The 25453-nt window shown below is 45.6% G+C and overlaps 1 protein-coding gene across 1 annotated transcript; it reads right to left on the bottom strand.

Annotated features, from left to right (window-relative positions):
* Positions 1-1029: 1029 nt before the first annotated feature.
* On the bottom strand, positions 1030-5423 carry LOC147999991 (spermatogenesis-associated protein 31A3-like). The gene is made up of 2 exons (XM_087591646.1): positions 5275-5423; positions 1030-5035 (listed from the first exon to the last, which is right to left on the bottom strand). Exon 2 carries the CDS (start codon positions 4915-4917, stop codon positions 2398-2400), a length of 2520 nt encoding a protein of 839 aa, XP_087447772.1. The 5' UTR covers positions 4918-5035; positions 5275-5423; the 3' UTR covers positions 1030-2397.
* Positions 5424-25453: the final 20030 nt, after the last annotated feature.

The following is a 25453-nucleotide window of genomic DNA, read 5'->3' as shown; positions in this document are numbered from 1 at the left end:
GAGCTGCTGGGTCTCACCCAAGGACCTCGGGAACATGTGTTGGCACTGGGCCCGCGGCTGAGTCCTGTATGTTGGTGGCACCACAGGGAACAGGGTTTTCTATCAGGAAATAAACGCTTCCATGGGAGCTGTCCCCTGGTTGCTCTCTTCAGGGACCAGAGCAGGGCTCACTGGAGATTGGCTATTCTCCTCTTCAGTTACCCCCATGTGTTTACAAAGACTGAGGTAAGGAAACCTGGGCAAGTAGCTGAGGGGGTCCTAACAGAGACACTTCTTTGCCTGCGCAGAGGTCCAGAGAGCACCTGTGCTTTGGCAATGTCCCTTCTGCTGTGTGGGCAAGTCGTGTGAGAAGGCCTCTTCTGCTGGTCTCCTGGAAAGATAAAGGCTGGGGGCCTAGCATGGCAAGCTGTGAGGTCACAGTGCATCCCCAGCAACCTTCTCAGGTGTCCTTTCCTTGGGACTAATGCTGGCAAAGTGTGTGTGTGTGTGTGTGTGTGTGTGTGTGTGTGTCCGGAGTCCTCCGGGCTGTGAATGACACAGAGAATATCTAGCTTGGCTTTTCCCCCATCTCAGTGTCTAGAATTCAGGAAGCCAGATCATGCGGATGATCAGATGTGCTGTTAGACAATCTTCTGGGACTGCTTTCTGGGTTGGCATCCAGACACTGGAAAGATAAAGGGCTCCTCCAGCTTGCGGTGGAGCGCCAGCGGACGGGTCCCTGAGAGTCCATAGTCTGTACTGGAAGCACAGGGGCTGAACCTACATGCACGGAACCTTTCAGGTCATCCTCCTGCTGCATGACCCCCTGCCTGGGCCCAGAACATTTTATTTTCTACCTCCCTCCATAGGCTCAATTAATGCATGAAGTCATTCAAATGTCACTGAACCGACCCTGTGGAGAGCTGTCTTCTCCAGAAGAAGATGGAGATGTTCCCTGTGGTCAAGCCCTGCAGACACAACCTCCAGAGTAATGATGCACAAGAGGAACTAATGCCTACCTTGGGAAGCAGTCAATTAGCACAATTAGCACTCGGACACCATGGTTTTATTTTTTTGTTTTTGAAAAAACTAGTTTTTCATGGGGAAATTTCCTATCCAGATAGGTGTAGAAAAGCTTTTGCTTTTCTAGACAGCTCACTTCTGCACAGGCAGTGCCAGGGAGAGTAGACCGGGGTGCCTGGGAAACATGGTGGCTGTAACCTGTGCTGGGTTGAGTTCTGATCACAGACTCTCTGAGCAGCTGGGCCTGGCAGGTGTAGTCCCATCCATTTGTCTGTGGAAGGTTGGCTGTGTACCTTGGGAGTGTTTCCTTGTGTTTCGTGTCTTTCTGCAGTGGCAGTCCTGTGGAGGCAGACATGCCTGCCCATAGGAGCCTGGGGTGGGTCTTTGTGCAAACTTTTCTTTGAGGCTGTCCTAGCATGGCCAACCCCCACTTTCTCCTGGAGAATAGGCCTGACCGAGATCGTGAAGTCCTGAGCCTCAGCTACCTGTGGGGGCAGAAACACCCTGCTCATGACTGAGCCTTGACTTAAGGCCTCGCCTTGTGTTTGTGCAGGAAGTTCTCCTGCACTTTACTTTTACTTGACATAATGTGTGTCATAAAACTTTTTATCCTGTCCCCAAATGTTTTTCTGGTAGAGGGGAGGAATTGTTTTCACGAGTATCTGACCAGCAGGCTTGGGCAGGTCTCGACTGTGAAAGGTGTCTATCTTGCCTGGGGCCCCTAAAGCCCTCTTTGTATTTAGTTAGATCATAGATATGGCTAGTCCATGGTTCTTCAGATTTAATATTCTTGGGCACATTCCCTCCTCTTGGTACATGTCCCTGGAGGATGTTTTGCTGGTAGTGGACCTAGTCCTGAAGCCTGACTGTGAGGCCTGAGAGGCTAGGAGATCTGCGTCCAGCAGGACCTCTGGGCCACAGTCTTGAAAGATCATGCCAGTGGTACAGTCCTGCAGGAAGACAGCAGTAACAGAATCTTCTGGCTCCTTGGAAATGGCTCTGGAAGGGGACTGTTTTTCATTGACTTTCAGGTATTCTATACCTTTCAGATGTTCTTTACTCTGAGTGGGTGACACTTCCCTGGCTTCTGCATTGAGAGCCCAGTCACAGGACCCCTCCTCCTCCAGCTCCCTTTTATCTCTGCTAGTTGTTGGGCAGGCGTCTACAATGGTCCCCTGAACTGACAGCCCATGGGAGAGGTCTAAATCTGCACCCTCACTCTCCTGTGAGGCATGGTCACTCTTGAGTAGGTTTGGACCTGGCACTGGGTTGTCATTCCGAGGTCCTAGAACTGTGTCGCTGTGCCGGTCTCTGACTACAAGGCTGCGTGTCCTGTACAAGGAAGCCACTCTGCTCTTCTGGACATTTGAAGGGGACTCAGAGGGGCATAATTTGTCAACAACTTGGAAATTCAAGGTTGAGGGCAGAGGGAGGGGTTTGACTCTGGAAAACTGTTTTTCTTTTCAGATCTCCTTCTGAACCTTTCTGAAAAGGGTCTCCCAGGACAGCAGCAATTTTTGTAACAGAGTCATCCCTAGATTTCAAAGATGTCTGAGAGGGACTTGGGGGTTGAGGAAGTGACAAAGCTACAGCCTTGTTCACCTTGAAGAGTTGTAGGGCCCTGAGGCCTCTGAGGGGCAAGATCCATCTGTGCCTCACCAGGTGTCTTGAAAGATGAGTTTCCAGCACCTGCTGGACGTCAGGATCTAGCAAGGGAAGCCCAGGAGAAGTATCTTTGAAGTTGGACCCATCATTCAACGACTTCTGCTTCTCCGTTTTGATATTTGTTTCTGGTTTTTCAATTTCTGAGTTGTCCAAATGGGTCTCTGAGTTTTCACGACGGACCACCATGTGGTCCTCCGGAATTCCAGGGCAAGTGCCCACAGGCACCATACTGTCATTGTCATGGCTGTGCTCACTGAAGTGGTTCCTCAGTGTGTCTTGTAGCTGCTGCTCTCCTGGTCCTCCTGGCTGGTGACCTGCTGAGTTGCTTCTTGGCTGTCTCACAGAGTTCTCCACCTCTGTCACAGCGATCGAGTCTAGAACTGTGCCCAGTGATCCCTCTGTGATCCCATCAGTATCTCTCAGAGGTCTTCCTGGACTGTTTGTCAGATCGCAGCATGGGTCCTTCCCTGTCTGGAGTATCTCTGGACCTTTTGCTGAGACCCTCTGTGCATGCGGGCTGCTTTTTCCTGCCAGTGCTGAGGAACATGAAGTCCCTCGATTATCTTCTGCATGACCCATCCCTGGGAGTTTGTCCTCAGACTTCATGAGATAAGTAGATAGCTGGATCTTTTGGTCCTCATGTTTCCAGAACCTGGTTTTTAAGTGTTGCTCTAGGTGCTCTTTGAGCTGGGGGTCAGTGAATTCCTTCAGGAGGTGGAGAACAGAGTCTTGTCCCTGGGAAGCTAAACTGGTGGAAATGAGTTGATGAGAGACTTCCTGTGACATTTTCACTACACTAGGTAAATCGCTCCTACTTTCTTGGTTCTTCTTCAAAAGGTGCTGATCTAGGTGTTGAACAGCAATTGGGAAAATAAGTTGGGATTTTGAATCTATGGGGCAGGAAGCCCTGGAATCCCTAGTTGGAGGTGGATTGGGTTGTAGGCTTGGGAGGGAGGTTGGGTCAGGGGCCAGGGTTTTGACTCCAGACCCTGGTGGAGAACGGGGGCATGGCACATTTGTAGTCAAAGGATTGGAAGGGACCAAGTGTTGAAGCAAGGGCTTTGGAGAGAAGAGCAGTGGAGCTGCATTCCTCTCAGCTTGTCTTAAGTTGTAAGGAGAGAGTTCATTGAAAAAGATGGCAGGGGAGTCGAGTGGTGAGCCCACCATGCTGACAGTAGCCATAAGGGACTCACTGTGAAGAAAGGGGAGGCCCCAGTAAAGCTGCCTGCAGTCCTTCTGAGACTTGTTCCATAAGACCCTGGGGGAAAAGAGCTGATGGAGACCTGAGAGCTGCTCTGACTTGCAGGTGATGGCCTGCTCGCTGCTCCAGGACTGCAGCATATCACCCACACAGCTCAAGGCGTGCTCAAAGCTCTCCCTTCCTTGCTCTTTCCAGAGCTTCAGTTCTACCCTCTTGCTAATCTGCAGCTCCAGTATCTTCTGCCCATCAGGCTTGATGAACGGGGGTTCTCCAGCCTCTATCTGCCTGTATCCAGGGTCTGTCCACAATGAGGCCTCTTGGAAGCTGAAATGGAGATCCTCTTGCAGGGTCTCATCCTGTGACCACTTAGAATGACACCAGGTCCTGGCAGCCGCCTTGTACCAGGAAGAGCTTGAAGGAGACATGTTTGAGTGCTCAAGGCCTGGGGGGCTTGCCATGGGACAAGGCAAAGCTGGAGGAGATGTGCTTCGTGAGGTCACTAGTTGTGTTTTCCACTCACATCGAGGAGGAGGAGGAGGAGGAGGAGGAGGAGGAGTTGGAGAAGGAGAAGGAAGAGGAAGAGGTGGAGGAGGAAGAGAAAGAGGAGGAAAAAGAGGAATGGGAGGAGGAGGAAGAGGAGGAGGAAGAGGAAGAGAGGGAGGAAGGGAAAGAGGAGGAGGAGGAAGAGAGGGAGGAAGGGAAAGAGGAGGAGGAAGAGAGGGAGGAAGGGATAGAGGAGGAGGAAGAGGAGGAAGAGAGATCAGAGGAAAAGGAAGAGGAGGAGAAGGAGGAGGAGTCATGCTTTGGTCTGTCTCGGACGGAGAGCAGAACACTGGATCTTGAGGACAGGATGGGGAGGTTGGTCCACATGGTCGTGGTAAAGGATGCATTTTTGGCATTGTCGTCACTGGTGGGGTAGAATCACATGTAAGTGTTTGTGATTCCTTACAAGTAAGGGAATTTAGCAGGGTAGGTGACAAAGTTGAATCTTTGTGCAGCAAGTGTTCCTTGACCAGAGGGAAGGAGGCCACTAGAGGCAAGTTGGCCATAGACTGCTCTGTGGAATGCCTAGGTGGCTGGTGGTCTTCGGCAGCTTCTGGTCTGGATCCTTGAGCCGAGGCATCTCTTCTTAAGAGCTGGCAAAAGCTGATGGTGTCAGTAAGCAGGCTGCAGGAGACAGGACATAAGGTTGCAGCTTGGAGCATTCGGCAGCAGGAGGTGGACAGGCTGAGCAGGAAAGGCCACCTGCAGCCACAGCTCCACACTTGAATTAAACAGTAGCGCTGTGCACGCACCCCACCTTCCCAGAGGGCCCCTGGTCCCATGGTCAGCCCTTGCCCTTTGTCCCGAGTGATCTCCTCACAGGCGTGGGATTGAGGAGTCAGGAAGCACTGGAGACTTCTCACCTCTGCAGGAGCGAAAGCAGGCCCCTGTCATCCTTCCCTCTCTTCCTGCTGTAGCCTCTGTAAGCTAGAAATACAGATGGGGTGATTGTGGGTAAAGGAGAGAACTGAGAGCCTACGGGAGCCTGAATGCAATGTCCCTTCTGTGGAAATGATCAACTAAACAGGAGCTCAAGCTTTGCTGAAGAAGGCCACAGGCCCCAAAGCACTAAGTGCTGGGCACATGTGGGATAGGACCTGACCATAGACCGGAGGCTTCCATTTCCGCCGAGCTCCATGGACTTCATAATGTCCCTGTGGAGAGGAGGGAGGTCCAGTGTAGTGGAAGAGGAAAGTGTCTTAGAGAAGTGAAATAACCCATTTGCCTGCAGACGCATGCAGCATGTTTCTGGTCCTACCCACACCACCCTCCTGACTGCAGCCAACCATGGTTGTCCCTGGCTTTATTCTGAGCACAGCACCTCGGCAATGTCTTCACTTCTGATTCCTTCCATGCAGCCACAGCCGCATGGTCTGCAACTCATTTGGTGTCATCCCTTGGGGACAGGGTAGATGAAGTCACCTGTCCAGGGGAAGGAAGGAGCCTACCTTTCAAGGTCCTGATTTTCTTCCTGGCCTTGTTGTGGTCCCTCTTCACCACCTAATAGACAGAGATAACAGACACCACCTGCAGCCCCATTCACACCCCTGTGATGAGGGGTAAGTCTGTATTCTTTTCCCTTGAAAATCCCAAGTGTGGACGGTCTCCGTGAGACCCACTACGGATGTCATTGGTCAGTGTTCTTTCACCTCAGTAAGCTGAAGCTCAGCTCCGAACTGCCTTGTCATTTCCTGAGGCCAGATGTGACTCAAGTCCTGATCCTATGTCCAGGAGTGCATCACCCTCTTCACATGAGCTCAGCTGACCAAGACAATGTTGTGTGAGCATTAATGTGAGGAGGGGGACAGAGGAACCAGTGTTCAGAACGTTTCTTAGTGGAGCCTATCCATCCCAGGTCCACAGTTCCGTGACCACTGAGACATAGTGCTTCTTTCTGCTCTAGGAGGTCTGAGAGCAGATATCACGCAGCCCTCTCTCCCCGTCCTACCCGTGAGTTCTCATGCGGATGTGGTTCCCGTCTGCTGAGATGCCCTGTCAGCCACCTCCCTATTGGATTTGGAAAGTGTTGCCCTAATAGAGAAGGCTGTGTTGGTGTGGATGGAAGGCAGTCTTACCCTTTTGGTGGTGGTGGAGGCGCCCTCTGCAGGTTAGGGTGAGGTGAGTGGGAAGAAATGTATCCACAGGTGGAAGAGGCCCAGTCCACAGGCGAAGGCCAGGATCATGTCCATTGCCCACGTCGTGAAGCTGAGGCTGATCCATTCGGTTGGAGGAAACGGAAGTGAAGGTAGTTCCATGGCACCGTCGTGCCCTACAAGTGCCTGGCACTCCGTGAAGGTAGTGCGTGGCCTTGTTACTGGATGCCTGAGCGAATGTTTTAATTTGTCATTCCTTCAGGCTACATCAGGGAGAGAAGGTTCTCTGACTGAATCACACTGTTGCCCTCAGGCAACTGATCTCTGATGGTTCTCTCTGGGTGGTAGCAGCTGCTCCCAGGCCTACATCACAGAGCTCCTGGGTCCCTGTCACAAAGGGCCCCTGAGATTGGGGGAGGGGTAATGGGAAGTGGGGACCACCAATCTCCCTATTCTCCATCTCTCTTCCTTGTCCTCCATCTATCAGCCTCCACAGGTCTTCTGTCCTCCACAGCTTTTCATAGCTCTGTTTCCACCTGCATACCCTGTCAAAGACAGTCTTGCCCACTTTCTGTTTCTCTCTATCCACCGAGAGAGGCCTGCTCACCTTCTGTCCCCACCCCCTCATTCCAAGGGAAGGGCTTGTCCACATTCTGTGGGCTTTTGAAACCACAAAAACACCCCCAGTGACACACCTCCTAATCCTTCCCAAACTGTTCCACCAACTGGGAAGTAAACATTCAGACAGATGAGCCTTTGGGAGTTCATTCAAACCCCCACATTCCCCTTTGTCCCTCCATAGGCTTACAGCTCTATCATAAAATGCCCTCATGTTGTGGAAATTATTTACATCCTGGCCTTTGTTTCTACCCCTCCTTTGGTATGTGAATTCCCGGGAGAAATAGACAATGTTTATATTTATAATAAGCATTAACATAAGAGCTGGGTAGATGAGGTCTGCCCTCCATGCTCTTTGAATCTACTTTCCTATCGATATTATTACTATTTACTATATTTCATCTGGGCTGCTCTTAACTCCAATTGACCAGCCCTCAGGGCCACATTCACATAGCTCACCTCACTCATGGCGGCTCCTCCCTCTGAGTTCTCCACTCCTCTTCCCTTATGTTCGTTCTTGGAGCCCAGGCCTATGAAACCTAAACTGTTAGCACCTTTATATCCCCATCAGAAGTAGTGTGGGTGCAGGGTCACTCAGCATCTTAGGTCTTTCCTGCAGATGCCATCTCTTGTGACAGCAAGTATAGGGGGCTCAAGTTAGGGTTAGAATACAGGCAGCATTAGGCTAACCCACTGTATACTTAGTCAAACTTAAAAGTCTCCATAGACTTTCACAGTCTGACTATTGTTCAAAGTTCAAAGTCTCTTCTGAGACTCATGACAATCTCTTCACTGCAACCCTTATAAAACCACAGTTACGTGTTTCGACATACAGTGGTGCAGAGTACGTGTTTCCATTCTGAAAGCAAAGAAAGAGGGCACAGTGAGGAAATACGAGATCAAGGTGGGACCGAAGCCAATCTAGCAGATGCTAAACTGCATGTCCATGTGTGACGGCACAAGGCTCTTCAGCTCTCCCACGCATTCCAGCTTTTTTACTGCAATGCAATTATCCCCCTTGTGTTGATTCCATACCCTGCGTACAGCCCTCCAGGGGCAAGTATTCCTTAACTCTGGCCTTCAACTCTCAGGATCCTCAACACAAACCAGGCATAAGCCTCATAGCTTCCTGCAATGGCTTCTTGGTGCCTCCATGTGGGGTTGTCCCTACACCTTTCTTTAACCTCAGAGGGTGATTCCACAGCCCCGTTACTCATGTATCCTTCATGGTTTTAAAGCAAGAATTACACGGCCAATGAGGCCATGTTCTTCTGCCTGCTTTGGATAGAACCAGGACTGTCCTTGAATCTCACTTGTATAAACTTTGGTTTCCTGATGCTCTTTGAAATCAGGTAATTCGGTCTTTCCCCCTCAATATTTTGTTTGTTCACTGTGCATTCTGATCACAGCCCCCCTTTCTCTTATCTTCCCAGTCATGCCCTCACAAATCCCTCTTTCTCCATTAATCCCTTTCATGCTCCTCAGAGAAGAGGAGGCCCTCCCTGGGTACCATCCCACCTCAGGACATCTAGTTCTAGAAGGACTAGACACATGCTCGCCCACTGAGGTCCAATTAGATGGTCCACCTAGGGGAAAGGGATCCAACTGTAGGCAATAGAATCTGTGACAGCCCCTGTGTCAATTGTTAGTGGACCCACATGAAGACCACACCCCACATCTGTTACAAATGTGTAGGGATCCTAGGTCCAGCTTCTGCATGCTCTCTGGCTGGTGCTCAGTCTTTTTGAGCCCCGGGAACAGAGAATTCTTTAGCTCTTTTCATAAGTTGCAGAATTAGTTTGGGTAAAAGGTCTCATCCTGAGGGCACAACTCCCTTTCATCCATTTCTCTTTATCCTTTTAGGCACCAAGGCTACAACATCAAACTTCCTGTGCTCTTTTCTTCCTCAAAGTATACATTTTATATTTCTTTTTGCCCCACTTGCTCTTTTTTCACTGAATACCTGCTAATGATTATCACTGAGAACCACACAACAAAGTCATTATTAAACTCTATGAAAACTCTAGTCCAAAACCCTTCAATTTAGCCTCAGCTGAGGATAGAAAGCAACCTTTCTCCCGATACTATGACACGAATTGTCTCTAGCCTGGTTTGTAAAATTAACTTTTGTTCACCAGATATAACTGATCTTTCAGAGGCTTACTGCTGGATAAGCTTACTTTTTTACGATCTCTCTGAACTCTGGCTGGCTGATTCAACTCAACTGTTCAGACTCAAACTCTTTTCTGTTGGGGTCTAGTAATTGTCACGGAACTACACGGACACCAATCTCAGTCAGACAGGGATAGTTTATTAAGCATAAGCCCCAGGACTAGTCCATCAGGGTCATTGTCTAATTCAGAAGCTGGACCATGATCCCTTTTATACGCCTCAAATCTACAAACACATGTGTCAAGTTATCCCACCAATCAGGATTTAGGGATAGGGGATTTCCTTAGGAACATTTCTCTTTTGTACATTTATCCTGTTCTCGTTGCCTGGGAAATTCAACAGTGGCTGGGGACTTGCCTTGTCTAGTATTCATGTCCTAAGTTGTCTACCAGGATGGGACTTGTCTAGCATTCGTGTCTTAACTTGCCAACCAAGATTCAATTACCCACATACATGTGTCTTCCTGCCAAGTATAATGTGAGTTCGCAGGGAGGTCTTGGGAACTTAAACTTTACTTGACCACTACTCAAAATGGAAGTCTCATATCAAATTGTCTCTTATGTTGGTGCAGGTGTTTCTCTTATGTTGATGTCCATCCCAGGGGCAGCTTATACCATGAAAGCTTATACACAGGTGCAGGAAGTGCTGGTGGGTGGTTGGTTCATGTCCAAGCTTATCGTGTGTAACTATACAAAATAGTTCTACTGACTTGTATCATGGTTGTTTCCAAGGGCACTGAACAGAACAGAATATGTAATCGATCTTGCCATTAGAAAATTTCCTAGTAATAACAGAAACACATGAGAAAGTTTTTTGTTTTTATCATGAACGGCTAGCCAGGTAAGTGTTACCTAGGTTTTAACATTTCACTTAGGTCTCAACATTCCATGTGACATCGTCACTTTGTCTTTTCTCAAATTAGATGCTGCTTTCCAACATGACTGCTTCCTTCTACAAACTCACTTTACCTTCATTGTTTGGGATTAAATGTGTGCACTAAGTGTGTGCCTATATTCCATCCAGAAGCATTAAAAGTGTGTCAATCCATCTGGATCCCATAGACCTAGAAGGCCTTTGGATGCGATCCCTTGCCAGAGAGAGCAGTCATGTTGCTGGATTAGACTTCCTGTACACGGGTTGCTAATGTTGTCTTCCTGTGGAGCTGCGCCTTCACAGTCCACACTGTTCTCAGTCCTTCCAAGCCTGTATAGGACTGCCCGTTAAGCCATCTTTACAGCATGCAGTCACTTTCCTACCCCACAGTCTTCCACATTCCTCAAAAATCAAACAAACAAAACATCCCAGCAAGGTCACGGTCACATTGACATCTCTGGGTCCACTGGCATAACCATGTGATTGTTCTTGTTTGGGGCATTTCTAGTGTCATTTCTGTAGCTGTGATAAAATACCTAGCAGAATCAATTTAGGAACCATGGAGTTTATTTTGTATTACACTTCTTGATTAAAGACCATCATTGTAAGGAAGTAAAGGCCAGATTTCCAAACAGCTAATTACACCACATTCCTAGTCAAGAACAGAGAGAAATGGCTGCACCCATGCTACCAGCTTGCTCGACCTAGCTCTCCCCTGTCCTTTGGAGATCAGGACAACGTGTGCAGGGAATGGTGCCACCCACAACAGTCTACATCTTCTCACTTGATTAGGAATTCAGACAGTGGTCCCACAGGCCAATTGACCTAGGTAGCTCTTCAACAGACACTACCTTGTGTGTGACTCTAGGCCAGTGGTTCTCAACCTTCATAATACTGTGACCCGTTAATACAGTTCTTCGTGTTGTGGTGACCCACCCCCAACCAAAAAATTAATTTTGGTACTACTTTATAACTATAATTTTGCTACTGTTATGAATCATAATATAAATATCTGTATTTTCTGATGGTGTTAGTCAACCTCATCGAAAGAATCATTCAAAAACCGGAAGAGTCACAGGCCACAGGTTGAGAACCATTTGTCTAGACTGTCAAGGTGACAAAACTAGCCATCACATGTAGAGGGCATTCAGGTCAGTTCCAGCTCAGGGCTCTCTGAGCCATGTTTTTTTCAGCAACAGAAACTTACTCTCTACCTCTAGGGGATGGCGGAGAGTGGTCGCGGACATCAGAAATAAGCTGTACGTATTGGATCTCTCTTAGATAATTCCCACCAGTACTTAAAAGAGAGCTTTTATGTGTAAGAAGGTGAGATATTTTTTGGTTGGTCTTTTGCTCTTGGAGGGACCACCATCAGCCCAGGTGAAAAAAAGTCATGAAAACTATATGTCTATAATTTATATGCAGAATTACATTTGTTATAGTTTTAGGTAAATAGTTGATAGTAGGACTGTTTGTGTCCTTTACAGACACACTTGTTATCTTACCTTTGACCATATACTTAGGCTCTTCTATGAGCAGATCATAACTTAGATAACTCAATTATATTAACCTACATTCAGCCACATGGCTGGTTATCTGTGCTCAGGTAACATTTATCTGTCTCCTCACATTTTCCTGGGTGCCTCTTCCTACACCTGCACTATCGCAGAATTCTTTCTGCCTCCAGATGTCCCTTCTCCCCTTTTCTGCCTAAGCTCTAGGCCATAGGCTTTTAATTGACAGGGTGATGCATCCAAACAATATACAAGAAATTCTCTTTACAATTCTCTTTTTTAGTCCAAGAAGAGGCTCTTTTTCCATCAAATATAAATTGAAGACACTTACAACAATGAAGAGACAATTATGGAAACTGTTACATAAGATTTACATTCATAATGTTTAGTCCATAGTATTTGGCAACTTCAAAAATATTCTAATATCTTCCTATTTTGGCATGTTTAAAGTTTTATATTTAATTCAATTACTATCCTAATTTGTATTACCATCCTATAAACTATCTTCTTATACCTAGAACATCTTCTCAAATCCTAAATAACTTAAGTTTATATTAGGAGTATTATTGTTCAGTCTTCAACCCTATCAGAGACTTGAGAAGGAATAAATATTACCTGAGCATGCAGGGGGCATTGGGACGCAGCTTCCAAAAATTATAGAAATGGAAGAGACAGCTGACAGCCTGGATAGTCCCCAGTAGTCTCTGTAACGTTGGAGCATCTATCTTCAGTCTTCTGGCCCATAATATTTGATAGACATCTTGTGAAGCAGGAATTATGAAGGACTTACTCACCCTGTATTGGCAGAGGTTGGCAGTTGACTTCCCTGAGCCCTCTTCTCCTCTGTAGACAGATTTGTCTGTAGGTGGAGCATGGGCCTTTTCTTTGCCCAGTGGCTGGCCTGCCACAGTTGAAGCGACTCTATATGGAGGCTATTGATGCTCATCCTCTGCTTTGAAGTGCAATGGGGTACTGTTGAGAGTTGACATTTCTCAGTGTCAAAATGATCTTAAATTCATAAATTGTGTTTCAATGCCATGTTCCATGAGTCTCTGAGGTTTCTGAAGGTCATCTACTCAGAGGATATGTGACCAAGCAAATATCGCCTGTCTCCAGCTCCCTATTCTCTGTTCAATGCAGGCTGCATATTCCTGTGATAACCTAGACTAATATCTAACACGACTATGAGCTTAAGCGTCTGGACATTCACTTGCACTATTTAATCATCCTAAACAGTTTGGAATAACAGCTGTTAAAAAAGCTGGGACTACACCTTGCATATTTAAATGAGTTCTATAGACATTTGCCCATCTAAGAGTTAAACATACATTTATTATTTTGTAACAAATTAATCTTAAATTTTATATCAATATAAAAAGATTTAATGTGGGGGAACTCAAGCAGCAGGTCCACTGCGGTCCAGACACCGCCCGGACCTGAAGGGACCTGGTCAAAAGCTCCCTGCACCCAAATCCCGTGGGAGTGAGAGCTAAACCTTCAGAGAGGCAGATACACCTGGGCAGCCAGAAGAGACCTCACTCTGCCCCCATTTCTGACTCGAGAGGAAAACACTTAACGCCATCTGGGACCCCGGTGAATAGGGTTCCGGGAAAAGGCGGCACAAGCCCTCCTGGTTGCCGCCCTCATGGGGAGCTCAAAAGCAGCCCCCCAGGAGCAACTTAGGCCAAAGGACCAGAGGTAAGACCAATTTTTCTGCTCTAAGCGACCTGCCTGGTGGACTCTGGACACACTCCTACAGGAACAGCTGAAGACCAAGAGACAGGAAAGACTAAAGGCCTGAAAGCAGAACACTCTGTTCCCATAACTGGCTGAAAGAAAACAGGAAGACTGTTCCACAGCACTACTGACACACAGGCTTATAGGATGGTCTACCACTGTCAGAAATAGCAGAACAAGGTAACACCAGAGACAACCTGATGGCAAGGGGCAAGCGCAGGAACCTGAGCAACAGAAACCAAAAGACTACATGGCATCATCAGAGCCCAATTCTCCCACCAAATCAAACACAGAATATCCAAACACACCAGAAAAGCAAGATCTTGATTTTAAATCACATTTGATCATGATGATGGAGGACTTCAAGAAAGGCATAAAGAACACCCTTGGACAAACGCAGGAAAACATAAAAAAACAAGTAGAAGCCTATAGAGAGGAATCACAAAAATCCCTGAAAGAATTCCAGGAAAACACAATCAAACAAGTGAAGGAATTAAAAATGGAAATAGAAGCAATAAAGAAAGCACAAAGGGAGACAACCCTGGATATAGAAAACCAAAGGAAGAGACAAGGAGCCGTAGATACAAGCAGCACCAACAGAATACAAGAGATAGAAGAGAGAATCTCAGAAGGAGAAGATTCCATAGAAATCATCGACACAAGTGTCAAAGATAATGTAAAACGGAAAAAGCAACTGGTCCAAAACATAGAGGAAATCCAAGACTCAATGAAAAGATCAAACCTAAGGGTTATAGGTATAGAAGAGAGTGAAGACTCCCACCTCAAAGGACCAGTAAATATCTTCAACAAAATCATAGAAGAAAGCTTCCCTAACCTAAAAAAGAGATGCCCATAAACATACAAGGAGCCTACAGAATTCTAAATAGATTGAACCAGAAAAGAAACTCCTCCTGTCACACTACATTCAAAACACCAAATGCACAAAACAAAGAAAGAATATTTAAAGCAGTAAGGGAAAAAGGTCAAGTAACATATGAAGGCAGACCTATCAGAATCACACCAAACTTCTCACCAGAGACTATGAAAGGCAGAAGATCCTGGACAGATGTCATACAGTCCCTAAGAGAACACATATGCCAGCCCAGGTTACTGTATCCAGCAAAACTCTCAATTAACATAGATGGAGAAACCAAGATATTCCATGACAAAACCAAATTTATGCAATATCTTTCTACAAATCCAGCCCTACAAAAGACAGTATATGGTAAAGCCCAACATAAGGAGGCAAGCTACACCCTAGAAAAAGCAAGAAACTAATCGTCTTGGCAACAAAACAAAGAGAAGAAAAGCACACAAACATAATCTCACATCCAAATACGAATATAATAGGAAGCAACAATCACTATTCCTTAATATTTCTCAACATCAATGGACTCAAATCCCCAATAAAAAGACATAGATTAGCAAACTGGATACACAATAAGAACCCTGCATTCTGCTGCCTACAGGAAACACACCTCAGAGACAAAGACAGACACTATCTCAGAGTGAAAGGCTGTAAAACAACTTTCCAAGCAAATGGTCTGAAGAAGCAAGCTGGAGCAGCCATTCCAATATCGAATAAAATTCATTTTCAACCAAAAGTCATCAAAAAAGATAAGGAAGGACACTTCATATTCATCAAAGGAAAAATCCACCAAGATGAATTCTCAATCCTAAATATCTATGCTCCAAGTAAAAGGGCAACTACCTACAGAAAAGAAACCTTACTGAAGCTCAAAGAACACATTGCACCTCGCACAATAATAGTAGGAGGTTTCAACACCCCACTCTCATCAATGGACAGATCATGGAAACAGAAATTAAACAGAGCATAGACAGACTAAGAGAAGTCATGAACCAAATGGACGTAACAGATATTTATAGAACATTCTATCCTAAAACAAAAGGATATACCTTCTTCTCACCACCTCATGGTGCTTTCTCCAAAATTGACCATATAATTGGTCATAAAACAGGCCTGAATAGATACAGAGAGATAGAAATAATTCCATGTGTCCTATCAGACCACCACGCGCTAAATATGGGAAGAACGCCCACATATAAGTGGAAATTGAACAATGCTCTACTCTACGACAACCTGATCAAGGAAGACATAAAGAATGAAATTAAAGACTTCTTAGAATTTAATGGAAATGAAGGTACAACATACCCAAACTTATGGGACACAATGAAAGCTGTGCTAAGAGGAAAAAGCTCTGAGTGCCTGCAGAAAGAAACAGGAGAGAGCACATATCAGCAGCTTGACAGCACACCTAAAAGCTCTAGAACAAAAAGAAGCAAATACAACCAGGAGGAGTAGAAGGCAGGAAATAATCAAACTCAGAGCCGAAATCAGCCAAGTAGAAACAAAAAGGACTATACAAAGAATCAAGAGAACCAAAAATTGGTTCTTTGAGAAAATCAACAAGATAGATAAACCCTTAGTCAGACTAAGGAGAGGACACAGAGAGTGAGTCCAAATTAACAAATTGAGAAATGAAAAGTGAGGGATAACTAGGGAATCAGACGAAATTCAAAAAATCATCAGACCCAACTACAAAAGGCTATATTCAACAAAACTTGAAAATGTGCAGGAAATGAATTTCCTAGACAGATACCAGGAACTGAAGTTAAATGAGGAACAGACAAACCATTTAAACAACCCGATAACTTCTAAAGAAATGAAAGCAGTCATTAAAGGTCTCCCAAGCAAAAAGAGCCCAGTTCCAGATGGGTTCAGTGCATTAATCTATCAGACCGTCATCGAAGACCTCATACCAATACTATCCAAACTATTCCACAGAATTGAAACAGATGGAGCACTACCAAATTCCTTCTATGCAGCCACAATTACACTTATACCTAAACCACACAAAGACCCAACAAAGAAAGAGAACTTCAGACCAATTTCCCTTATGAATATCGATGCAAAAATACTCAGTAAAATTCTGGCAAACTGAATCCAAGAGCACATCAAAACAATCATCTGTAATGATCAAGTAGGCTTCATCCCAGGCATGCAGGGATGGTTTAATATATGGAAAACCATCAACGTAATCCACTATATAAACAAACTGAAAGATAAAAACCACATGATCATTTCATTAGATGCTGAGAAAGCATTTGACAAAATTCAACCCCCCTTCATGATAAAAGTCCTGGAAAGAATAGGAATTCAAGGCCCATAACTAAACATAGTAAAAGCCATATACAGCAAACCAGTACCTAACATTAAACTAAATGGAGAGAAACTTGAAGCAATCCCACGAAAATCAGGGACTAGACAAGGCTGCCTACTCTCTCCCTACTTATTCATGAAGTTCTATCCAGAACAATCAGACAACAAAAGGAGATCAAAGGGATACAGATTGAAAAAGAAGTCAAATATCACTCTTTGCAGATGATATGATAGTATATTTAAGTGATCCCAAAAGTTCCACAGGAGGACTACTAAATGTGATAATCACCTTCAGCAAAGTGGCTAGATATAAAAATTAACTCAAATAAATCAGTAGCCTTCCTCGACACAAAAGAGAAACAAGCTGAGAAAGAAATCAGGGAAATGACACCCTTCATTATAGTCCCAAATAATATAAAATACCTCGGTGTGACCTTACCGAGCAATGAAAGATCTGTATGATAAGAACTTTAAGCCTCTGAAGAATGAAATTGAGGAAGATCTCAGAAGATGGAAAGATCTCCCATGCTCATGGATTGGCAGGATTAATGTAGTAAAAATGGCCATTTTACCAAAAGCGATCTACAGATTCAATGCAATCCCCATCAAAATACCATTCCAATTCTTCATAGAATTAGACAGAACAATTTGCAAATTCATCTGGAATAACTAAAAACCCAGGATAGGTAAAACTATCCTCAACAATAAAAGAACTTCAGGGAGATTTACTATCCCTGAACTCAAGCAGTATTACAGAGCAATAGTGATAAAAAAAACTGCATGGTACTGGTACAGAGACAGACAGATAGACCAGTGGAACAGAATTGAAGACCCAGATATGAACCCACACACTGATGGTCCCTTGATTTTTGACAAAGGAGCCAAAACCATCTAATGGAAAAAAGATAGCATTTTCAGCAAATAGTGCTCATTCAACTGGAGGTCAGCATGTAGAAGAATGCAGTTCAATCCATGCTTTTCACCCTGTACAAAGCTTAAGTCCAAGTGGATCGAGGACCTCCACATCAAACCAAATACACTCAAACTAATAGAAGAAAAGGCGGGGCAGAATGTCGAACACACGGGCACTGGAGAAAATTTTCTGAACAAAACACCAATGGCTTATGCTCTAAGATCAAGAATCGAAAAATGGGATCTCATAAAACTGCAAAGCTTCTGTAAGGCAAAGAACACTGTGGTTAGGACAAAATAGCAACCAAAGGATTGGGAAAAGATCTTTACCAATCCTACAACAGATAGAGGGCTTATATCCAAAATATACAAAGAACTCAAGAAGTTAGACCACAGGGAGTCAAATAACCCTATTAAAAATGGGGTTCAGAACTAAACAAAGAATTCACAGCTGAGAAATGCCAAATGGCTGAGAAACACCTAAAGAAATGTTCAACATCTCTAGTCATAAGGGAAATGCAAATGAAAACAACCCTGAGATTTCACCTCACACCAGTGAGAATGGCTAAGATGAAAAACTCAGGTGACAGCAGATGCTGGCGAGGATGTGGAGAAAGAGGAACACTACTCCATTGTTGGTGGGATTGCAGACCGGTACAACCATTCCGGAAATCAGTCTGGAGGTTCCTCAGAAAATTGGACATTGAACTAGCTGAGGACCCAGCTATACCTCTCCTGGGCATATACCCGAAAGATGCCCCAACATAAAACAAAGACTCATGCTCCACTATGTTCATAGCAGCCTTATTTATAATAGCCAGAAGCAGTAAAGAACACAGATGCCCGTCAACAGAGGAATGGATACAGAAAACGTGGTACATATACACTATGGAATATTACTCAGCTATAAAAACAATGACTTTATGAAATTCATAGGCAATTGGGTGGAACTGGAAAATATCATCCTGAGGGAGGTAACCAATCACAGAAAAACACACATGGTATGCACTCATTGATAAGTGGATATTAGCCCAAATGCTCAAATTGCCCTAGATGCACAGAATACATGAAACTCAAGAAGGATGACCAAAATGCAAATGCTTCACACCTTTAAAAGGGGAACAAGAATACCCTTGGGAGAGCATAGGGAGACAAAGTTTAGAAAAGAGGCAGAAGGAACACCCATTCAGAGCCTGCCCCACATGTGGCCCATACGTATACAGCCAGCAAACTCGATCAGATGGATGAAGCAAAGAAGTGCAGGCCGACAGGAACCAGATGTAGATTTCTCCTGAGAGACACAGCCAGAATACAGCAAATACATAGGCAAATGCCATCATTAAACCACTGAACTGAGAATGGGATCCCCGTTGAAGGAATGTTAGAAAGGAGTGAAAGAGCTTGAAGGGGCTTGAGACCCCATATGTACAACAATGCCAACCAAGCAGAGCTTCCAGGGACTTAGCCACTACCCAAAGACTATACATGGACTGACCCTGGACTCCAACCTCATAGGTAGCAATGAATAGCCCAGTAAGAGCACCAGTGGAAGGGGAAGCCCTTGGTCCTGCTAAGACTGAACCCCCAGTGAATGTGATTGTTGGGGGGAGGGCGGTAATGGGGGAGAGGATGGGGAGGGGAACATCCATACAAATGGGGAGTTGAAGGGGTAAGGGGGATGTTGGCCCAGAAACCGGGAAAGGGAATAACAATCAAAATGTAAATAAGAAATACCCAAGTTAATAAACACGAAAAAAAGGATTTAATGTAAACTTTACACCTGTATTAATACACAAAATACCAATGTAACAAAAATACAATTTTTCAACAAAGTTTAAAGGTCTCTACCAATGTAAGATTATAAGTATAAAATTTTTCGGTTTAAGTGTAGGTTTAATAATCTACCCCAATTATCTAATTTCTTACAATATTTCGTGTCCTTATTTTTTCTTCTCCACCCCCTTCCCTTTAGGAAAGAAGGAAGTATGTAGGAGAGGAAAGGGAAGAGAGAATTGCCTGAGGCCAGGCTCCCTGTTTCATTTTCTCCACTTTCAATCATCCTCTAAAATGACAGCATATCTATAACTCATAAAATGACCAGAACCATTTACCCCCAGCTTAAGGGCCTGAGATGATGGTCTTCTGATAATTGCAAAAAATTCCTTTTTAGGGTCCAAGAACATTAAAAATTGGTTAATCTTAGGAAAGCTAACTGTAGCTGGATTTGTTGTCCAATCTCTGTGTGTTGAGAAAGTTTAGGGTTTAATTAAAGTCCTGACTGGACCAGTCTAAAAGGCTGGATGAACTAAGGATATCTGGGATTCGCATTCCTTCCTGAAACCGTTGTAGACGCAATTCTCTGGAAACAGCATCAGTTTGGGGCAGGATCAGTCAGGGAGCTGGAACCGCAGGTCTCAGTACCTCAGCATCTCTGAAGGTAAATCCTGTCAAGGTTGCCCTCCTGGTCTTCTATGCTTTATTCTGTAAACCTTACAAGCAACACATAGAGCCAGGTGGGAGATTCACCGGAAGATGCAGAGAGCACCTGTGCTTTGGCCAAGTCCCTTCTGCTGTGTGAACAAGTCCTGTGAGAAGGCCTGTTCTGCTGGTCTCCTGGAAAGACAAAGGCTGGGGGCCTAGCATGGCGAGATGTGAGGTCACAGTGCATCTTCTCCAAAGGTCATTCGATTCTTCTGCTTTGAACTCAAGGCTTTCAAGCAACCACTGCATGGGGCCTTCGTGGCTGTTCTTTCTTTCTTTTTCTCTCTTGTAAGCCAAGGAAGAAGAGCCTCAGCAGGGGCGAGATATTTAGGGTTGCGGTTGGATAGTAAAATGTTTACCTTTCTAAGTCTAAGGCACTTTGCTGAGGTAGCTGACCTGCCTTTTGAGTTCTTCTGAGGCCAGAAACTGTAGTCTCTAGCGTTTAGCACCTCAGAGCAAAGCAGGGTGATTGAGTAATGCAGCCTTTGTTCTGTCTTTACAGAAACTGCTCAGCTCTAGCTGCCAGCATGCTAGTTGAAGTCACAGGAAGAACAATGGACATGTTCAAAAGTTATTTTAGCTTTTATTCCTAAGTTCCTTAGTTCTCCACCATGTTTCTACAAAAATTCTCCTTTCAAAAATTCTAAAGACTCTCCAAAAAGTTCTCTAAGAAAGTTTTCTCCTGATCTCTGAAAAGGTCCCTCTGCTCTTTTCTTCTCCTCATCTTGCTCCTTCTGCCTGCTCTGATGCTCCAGTCATAATGCTCTCACTCCCACTGCTATGCCTTTCCTTCTCAGTTCTTCTTGAGTTCTGTAAGAAAAAGGGATCCCTTCTTTTTGCCCTCAGCACTTATATGTGTTTCTCAATACGTGATAACATCATAAGAAGTTCACAAGTTTACATATAAATTCAATCCATATATTGAGTAAGTTCAGAGCGGGATGTTTACATGCATATCCATTAGGAGTAATTACCTAGCCCAATGTTATCTGTCACAAGCTCAGCAGGTTCATTGAAAGTTAAAATCCATCATTCTGTAACTAAGTCTTTAGTGATGTTTCATGTACATCAACCCAGTCAGCATTTTAAAACCTTCCGTCCTTGCACCTATAGTAAATTGTTTGTTCCCTTTTGTGACCTTTGGCTCATTGTTTCACAGCCTCTTGGAACGGGCTCTGAGCGGTAGGTGCGTGCTCCTTACCTCAGCAGCAATTGCCTCAGGATACCTGAACACTGACTGGTGGAGCTCACATTGCAGATTCAATTGTCCGAGAAGACTAAATAGCAGTCTTATTGCAAAAGCGCTTAATAATTACTAATATTAGAATTTTAGGAATTCTTAATCATCAAGAATTAAGACATCATCTATCAGCATGTCTGTCTATACAGCGTGTCTGTCTACACAGCATCACTACAAGGCAGTACATCTCTGTATTTCTGCAGACATCTGCTCAAAAGCGTGGCTAATACGGAGTGGATGTTATATCTATTTAACCATAGCAGGAAAAGCATATTAATAGCAGGAATCTTTCCTAAAATATAATCTTCTTGGCCTTGCCTAGAGAAGCAAGTCCATCATTAACTTCATAGTCCATGACAGAACCATCTCAGGAAGATAACCTGCTAGCTGTTAACTTCTCCTTGATGGCTCCTGGCAAACCACCATCCTCCTGGTGCCTAATTTGTGACTTGCAAAGGCACTGGGCTCCTGGTGCCTCTCTAGCCCCATCCACACAGCCTACACAAAGGTCAGATTAGAGCAAATGAAAAGGCGTGGTGAAGTAGCCCTTAGGTCGAGCCTTGTATGGTTGGTTTCTCAGCCCCTCTAAATCCTTAAGACTTCCTGTTATTTCCATAATTACAGGATTATTAACACAACAGTGATGGGACTGGAGATGAGGGGACTTCAAATGGCACTGTCCCCTCCCTGTGGAGGTGTGTGTCTTCCAGAAGCAGATGCACATGTTTCCTGTTGTCTAACACTGTAGTTATAACCTGAGAGAAAATGTGTACGAAGAAGTAATGCCTACCTTGGAAAACAGAGTTTTCAGAAACCATGAATTGTTAGGAAAAAAAAAGTTTAATTTTTCATGTGGTAAATTTCCTGTCAGGATAGGTGTAGAAAAGCTTTTGCTTTCCTAGATAGTTCACTATTGCAGAGACATTGCCAGAGAGAGCGGACAGGGGTGCCTGGTACATCTGGTGGGTATACCCTGTGGTGACAGACATTGGCTTTGGTCACAGCCTCTCTGGAGAGATGGCCCTGGCTGTTTTAGTCTGCCCATTTGTCTGTGGAAGGTTGGCTGTGTACCTTGGGAGTGTTTCCTTGTGTTTTGTGTCTTTCTGCAGTGGCAGTCCTGTAGAGGCAGACATGCCTACCCATAGGAGCCTGGGGTGGGTCTTTGTGCAAACTTTTCTTTGAGGCTGTCCTGGCATGGCCAACCCCGACTTTCTCCTGTAGAATAGGCCTGACCGAGATCGTTAAGTCCTGAGCCTCAGCTACGTGTGAGGCAGAAAAACCCTGCTCATGACTGAGCCTTGACTGATGAGGCCTTGAGTTTTTGCAGGGAGTTCTCCTGCACTTTACTTTTACCTGACATAGTTTGTCATCAATCCTTTTATCCTGTCCCCAAATGTCTTCTCTGCAAGAGTGGAGGAATTTCTTTCTTGAGTATCTGACTTGTAAGCTTGGGCAGGTCTCCTCCGTAAAAGGTGTCTGTCTTGCCTGGGGCCCCTCTAGCCTTCTTTGTTGTCAGGTAGATCAAGGATATGACTAGTCCATTATTCTTCATATTTAATATTCTTGGGCACATTGCCTCCTCTTGAATAGTAAGGGTACATGTCCTTGGAGGGTATTTTGCTGTTAGTGGACGTAGACTTGACGCTAGACTGTGAGGCTTGAGAGGCTAGGATATCTGCCGCCAGCAGCCCCTCTTCAGGTCTTCAGTGCGGAACTTTGAGGTGGGTTTGTCTGAGTCTCTGAAAGTCTGTAGGTGGTGTCTCTCTGTGAGGGCTCCACAGTGCTCTCTCTGTGGGGTTTTGCATGCATGACTGTGGGGGCCTGGGTAGACTTCTGAGGATCCATATGTGGATTAAATCGACAGGTCTCCCCAGGAGGAACGTGATGAGTGTCAGTGGATTTCTAAGAGGACTTGTACAGATCTTAAGTCACTACTGTCTCATACTATTTTCCGCATGTCTGGTGATATCTGTGAGGGAGTGTGTGCTTGTGTGTGTGTGTGTGTGTGTGTGTGTGTGTGTGTGTGTGTGTGTGTGTGTGTGTGTGTATGGGGGAAGATCTCCGGAACTCTAGGATGTCAATCTCTCAGGGTCATGAAAGTCGTCTTGGAATGTCTGTCATTCCCCTCAAGAACCCTGGGACCCAGTCTGAGAATTTCCTGTACCCAAATGTGACTTCTGAGCTCCTGAGGTACCACACAGTGCCTTCCTCAAGGTCCTGGCTTCCCTCTGGCCTCTGGGACACCCTGAGGCTGCTGCCACTGATACAGTGTTGGCTCTGAAGAGGATTGTGTGATTCTCTATGAGTTCTGTGTTGGGGGAAATTTTGGGCCTCTTCCTGCCAAGGATTCTGTAGCAATCTCTGTGGTGTTCTCCATGGAGGTGTCTCGGTAGACGTTCCAGTTCTATCATGACCCATGTGGTTGTCGAGAACTGTCAGGAATTCTGGGGTATTTCCCAGTGTAGATTGTGTCAGAGCCCGTGTAGTGATCTCTTTGGGAGTGTTATCAGTGAACATTACTGTGGAGGTCTCTGTGAGGTTCTCCAGGCCCACATTATGGTCCATTATGGTTGACGGGGATAAGCTGGGCAGAATGTGTTCTGCTGGTTGCGTGGTCTCTTAACATCACTGTCTCTAGCACCTGTACCCTCAGGTATTGCTTGTAACCCCAATCAAGAACCTTGCAGGCAGGCATACAAAGGCTCATAGTCAAGAGCACAGATTCTGGGACTTGGGCAAGTGCCAAAAGTACACTGGTTTATTAGAGGAACTGGGCAAACCCTTATAATCACGTCCCAGCGTTTCATTGGCTCTCGGGCAGCTGGATATGACACTGTTTCCTCAGTGGATCGCTCCATCATCTGATCCAGCATCATCAGCCTCTACCTGTGATGGCAGATTCTAGGTTGGCTCAGGGAGGAAGTATCAGAGGCACATATGCCAGCATTGCAACTGGGCCTGCTTGGATAAGTTCCTCCTCCACTCAAGAACCCTGGGACCCACTCTGAGAATTTCCTGTACCCAAATGTGACTCCTGAGCTCCTGAGGTACCATATAGTGCCTTCCTCAGGGCCCTGGCTTCACTGTGGCCTCTGGGACACGCTGAGGCTGCTGCCAGTGATACACTGCTGGCTCAGAAGTGGACTGTTGGTCCCTTATCCACCCATAAGAGCTGCTGGGTCTCACACAAGGACCTCAGGAACATGTGTTGGCACTGGGCCCGCGGCTGAGTCCTGTAAGTTGGTGGCACCACAGGGAACAGGGTTTTCTATCAGGGAATAAACGCTTCCATGGGAGCTGTCCCCTGGTTGCTCTCTTCAGGGACCAGAGCAGGGCTCACTGGAGATTGGCTATCCTCCTATTCAGTTACCCCCATGTGTTTACAAAGACTGAGGTAAGGAAACCTGGGCAAGTAGCTGAGGGGGTCCTAACAGAGACACTTCTTTGCCTGCGCAGAGTTCCAGAGAGCACCTGTGCTTTGGCAAAGTCCCTTCTGCTGTGTGGGCAAGTCGTGTGAGAAGGCCTCTTCTGCTGGTCTCCTGGAAAGATAAAGGATGGGGCCTAGCATGGCGAGCTGTGAGGTCACAGTGCATCCCCAGCACCCTTCTCAGGTGTCCTTTCCTTGGGACTAATGCTGGCACAGTGTGTGTGTGTGTGTGTGTGTGTGTGTGTGTGTGTGTGTGTGTGTGTGTGTGTGTGTCCCGAGTCCTCCGGGCTGTGAGTGACACAGAGAATATCTAGCTCTGGCTTTTCCCCCATCTCAGTGTCTAGAATTCAGGAAGCCAGAACATGCGGATGATCAGATGTGCTGTTAGACAATCTTCTGGGACTGCTTTCTGGGTTGGCATCCAGACACTGGAAAGATAAAGGGCTCCTCCAGCTTGCGGTGGAGCGCCAGCGGACGGGTCCCTGAGAGTCCATAGTCTGTACTGGAAGCACAGGGGCTGAACCTACATGCACGGAACCTTTCAGGTCATCCTCCTGCTGCATGACCCCTGCCTGGGCCCCGAACATTTTATTTTCTACCTCCCTCCGTAGGCTCAATTAATGCATGAAGTCATTCAAATGTCACTGAACCGACCCTGTGGAGAGCTGTCTTCTCCAGAAGAAGATGGAGATGTTCCCTGTGGTGAAGCCCTGCAGACACAACCTCCAGAGTAATGATGCACAAGAGGAACTAATGCCTACCTTGGGAAGCAGTCAATTAGCACTCGGACACCA

Source organism: Rattus norvegicus, chromosome 17 (assembly GCF_021556685.1).
Source record: "Rattus norvegicus strain SHRSP/BbbUtx chromosome 17, alternate assembly SHRSP_T2T, whole genome shotgun sequence".
NCBI lineage: Eukaryota > Metazoa > Chordata > Mammalia > Rodentia > Muridae > Rattus > Rattus norvegicus.
This window is presented reverse-complemented; position numbering and strand designations above follow the sequence as displayed.

Excerpts from the sequence above, each read along its gene's own strand:
- LOC147999991 (XM_087591646.1), bottom strand. The coding sequence starts at position 4,917 with ATGGCCAACTTGCCTCTAGTGGCCTCCTTCCCTCTGGTCAAGGAACAC.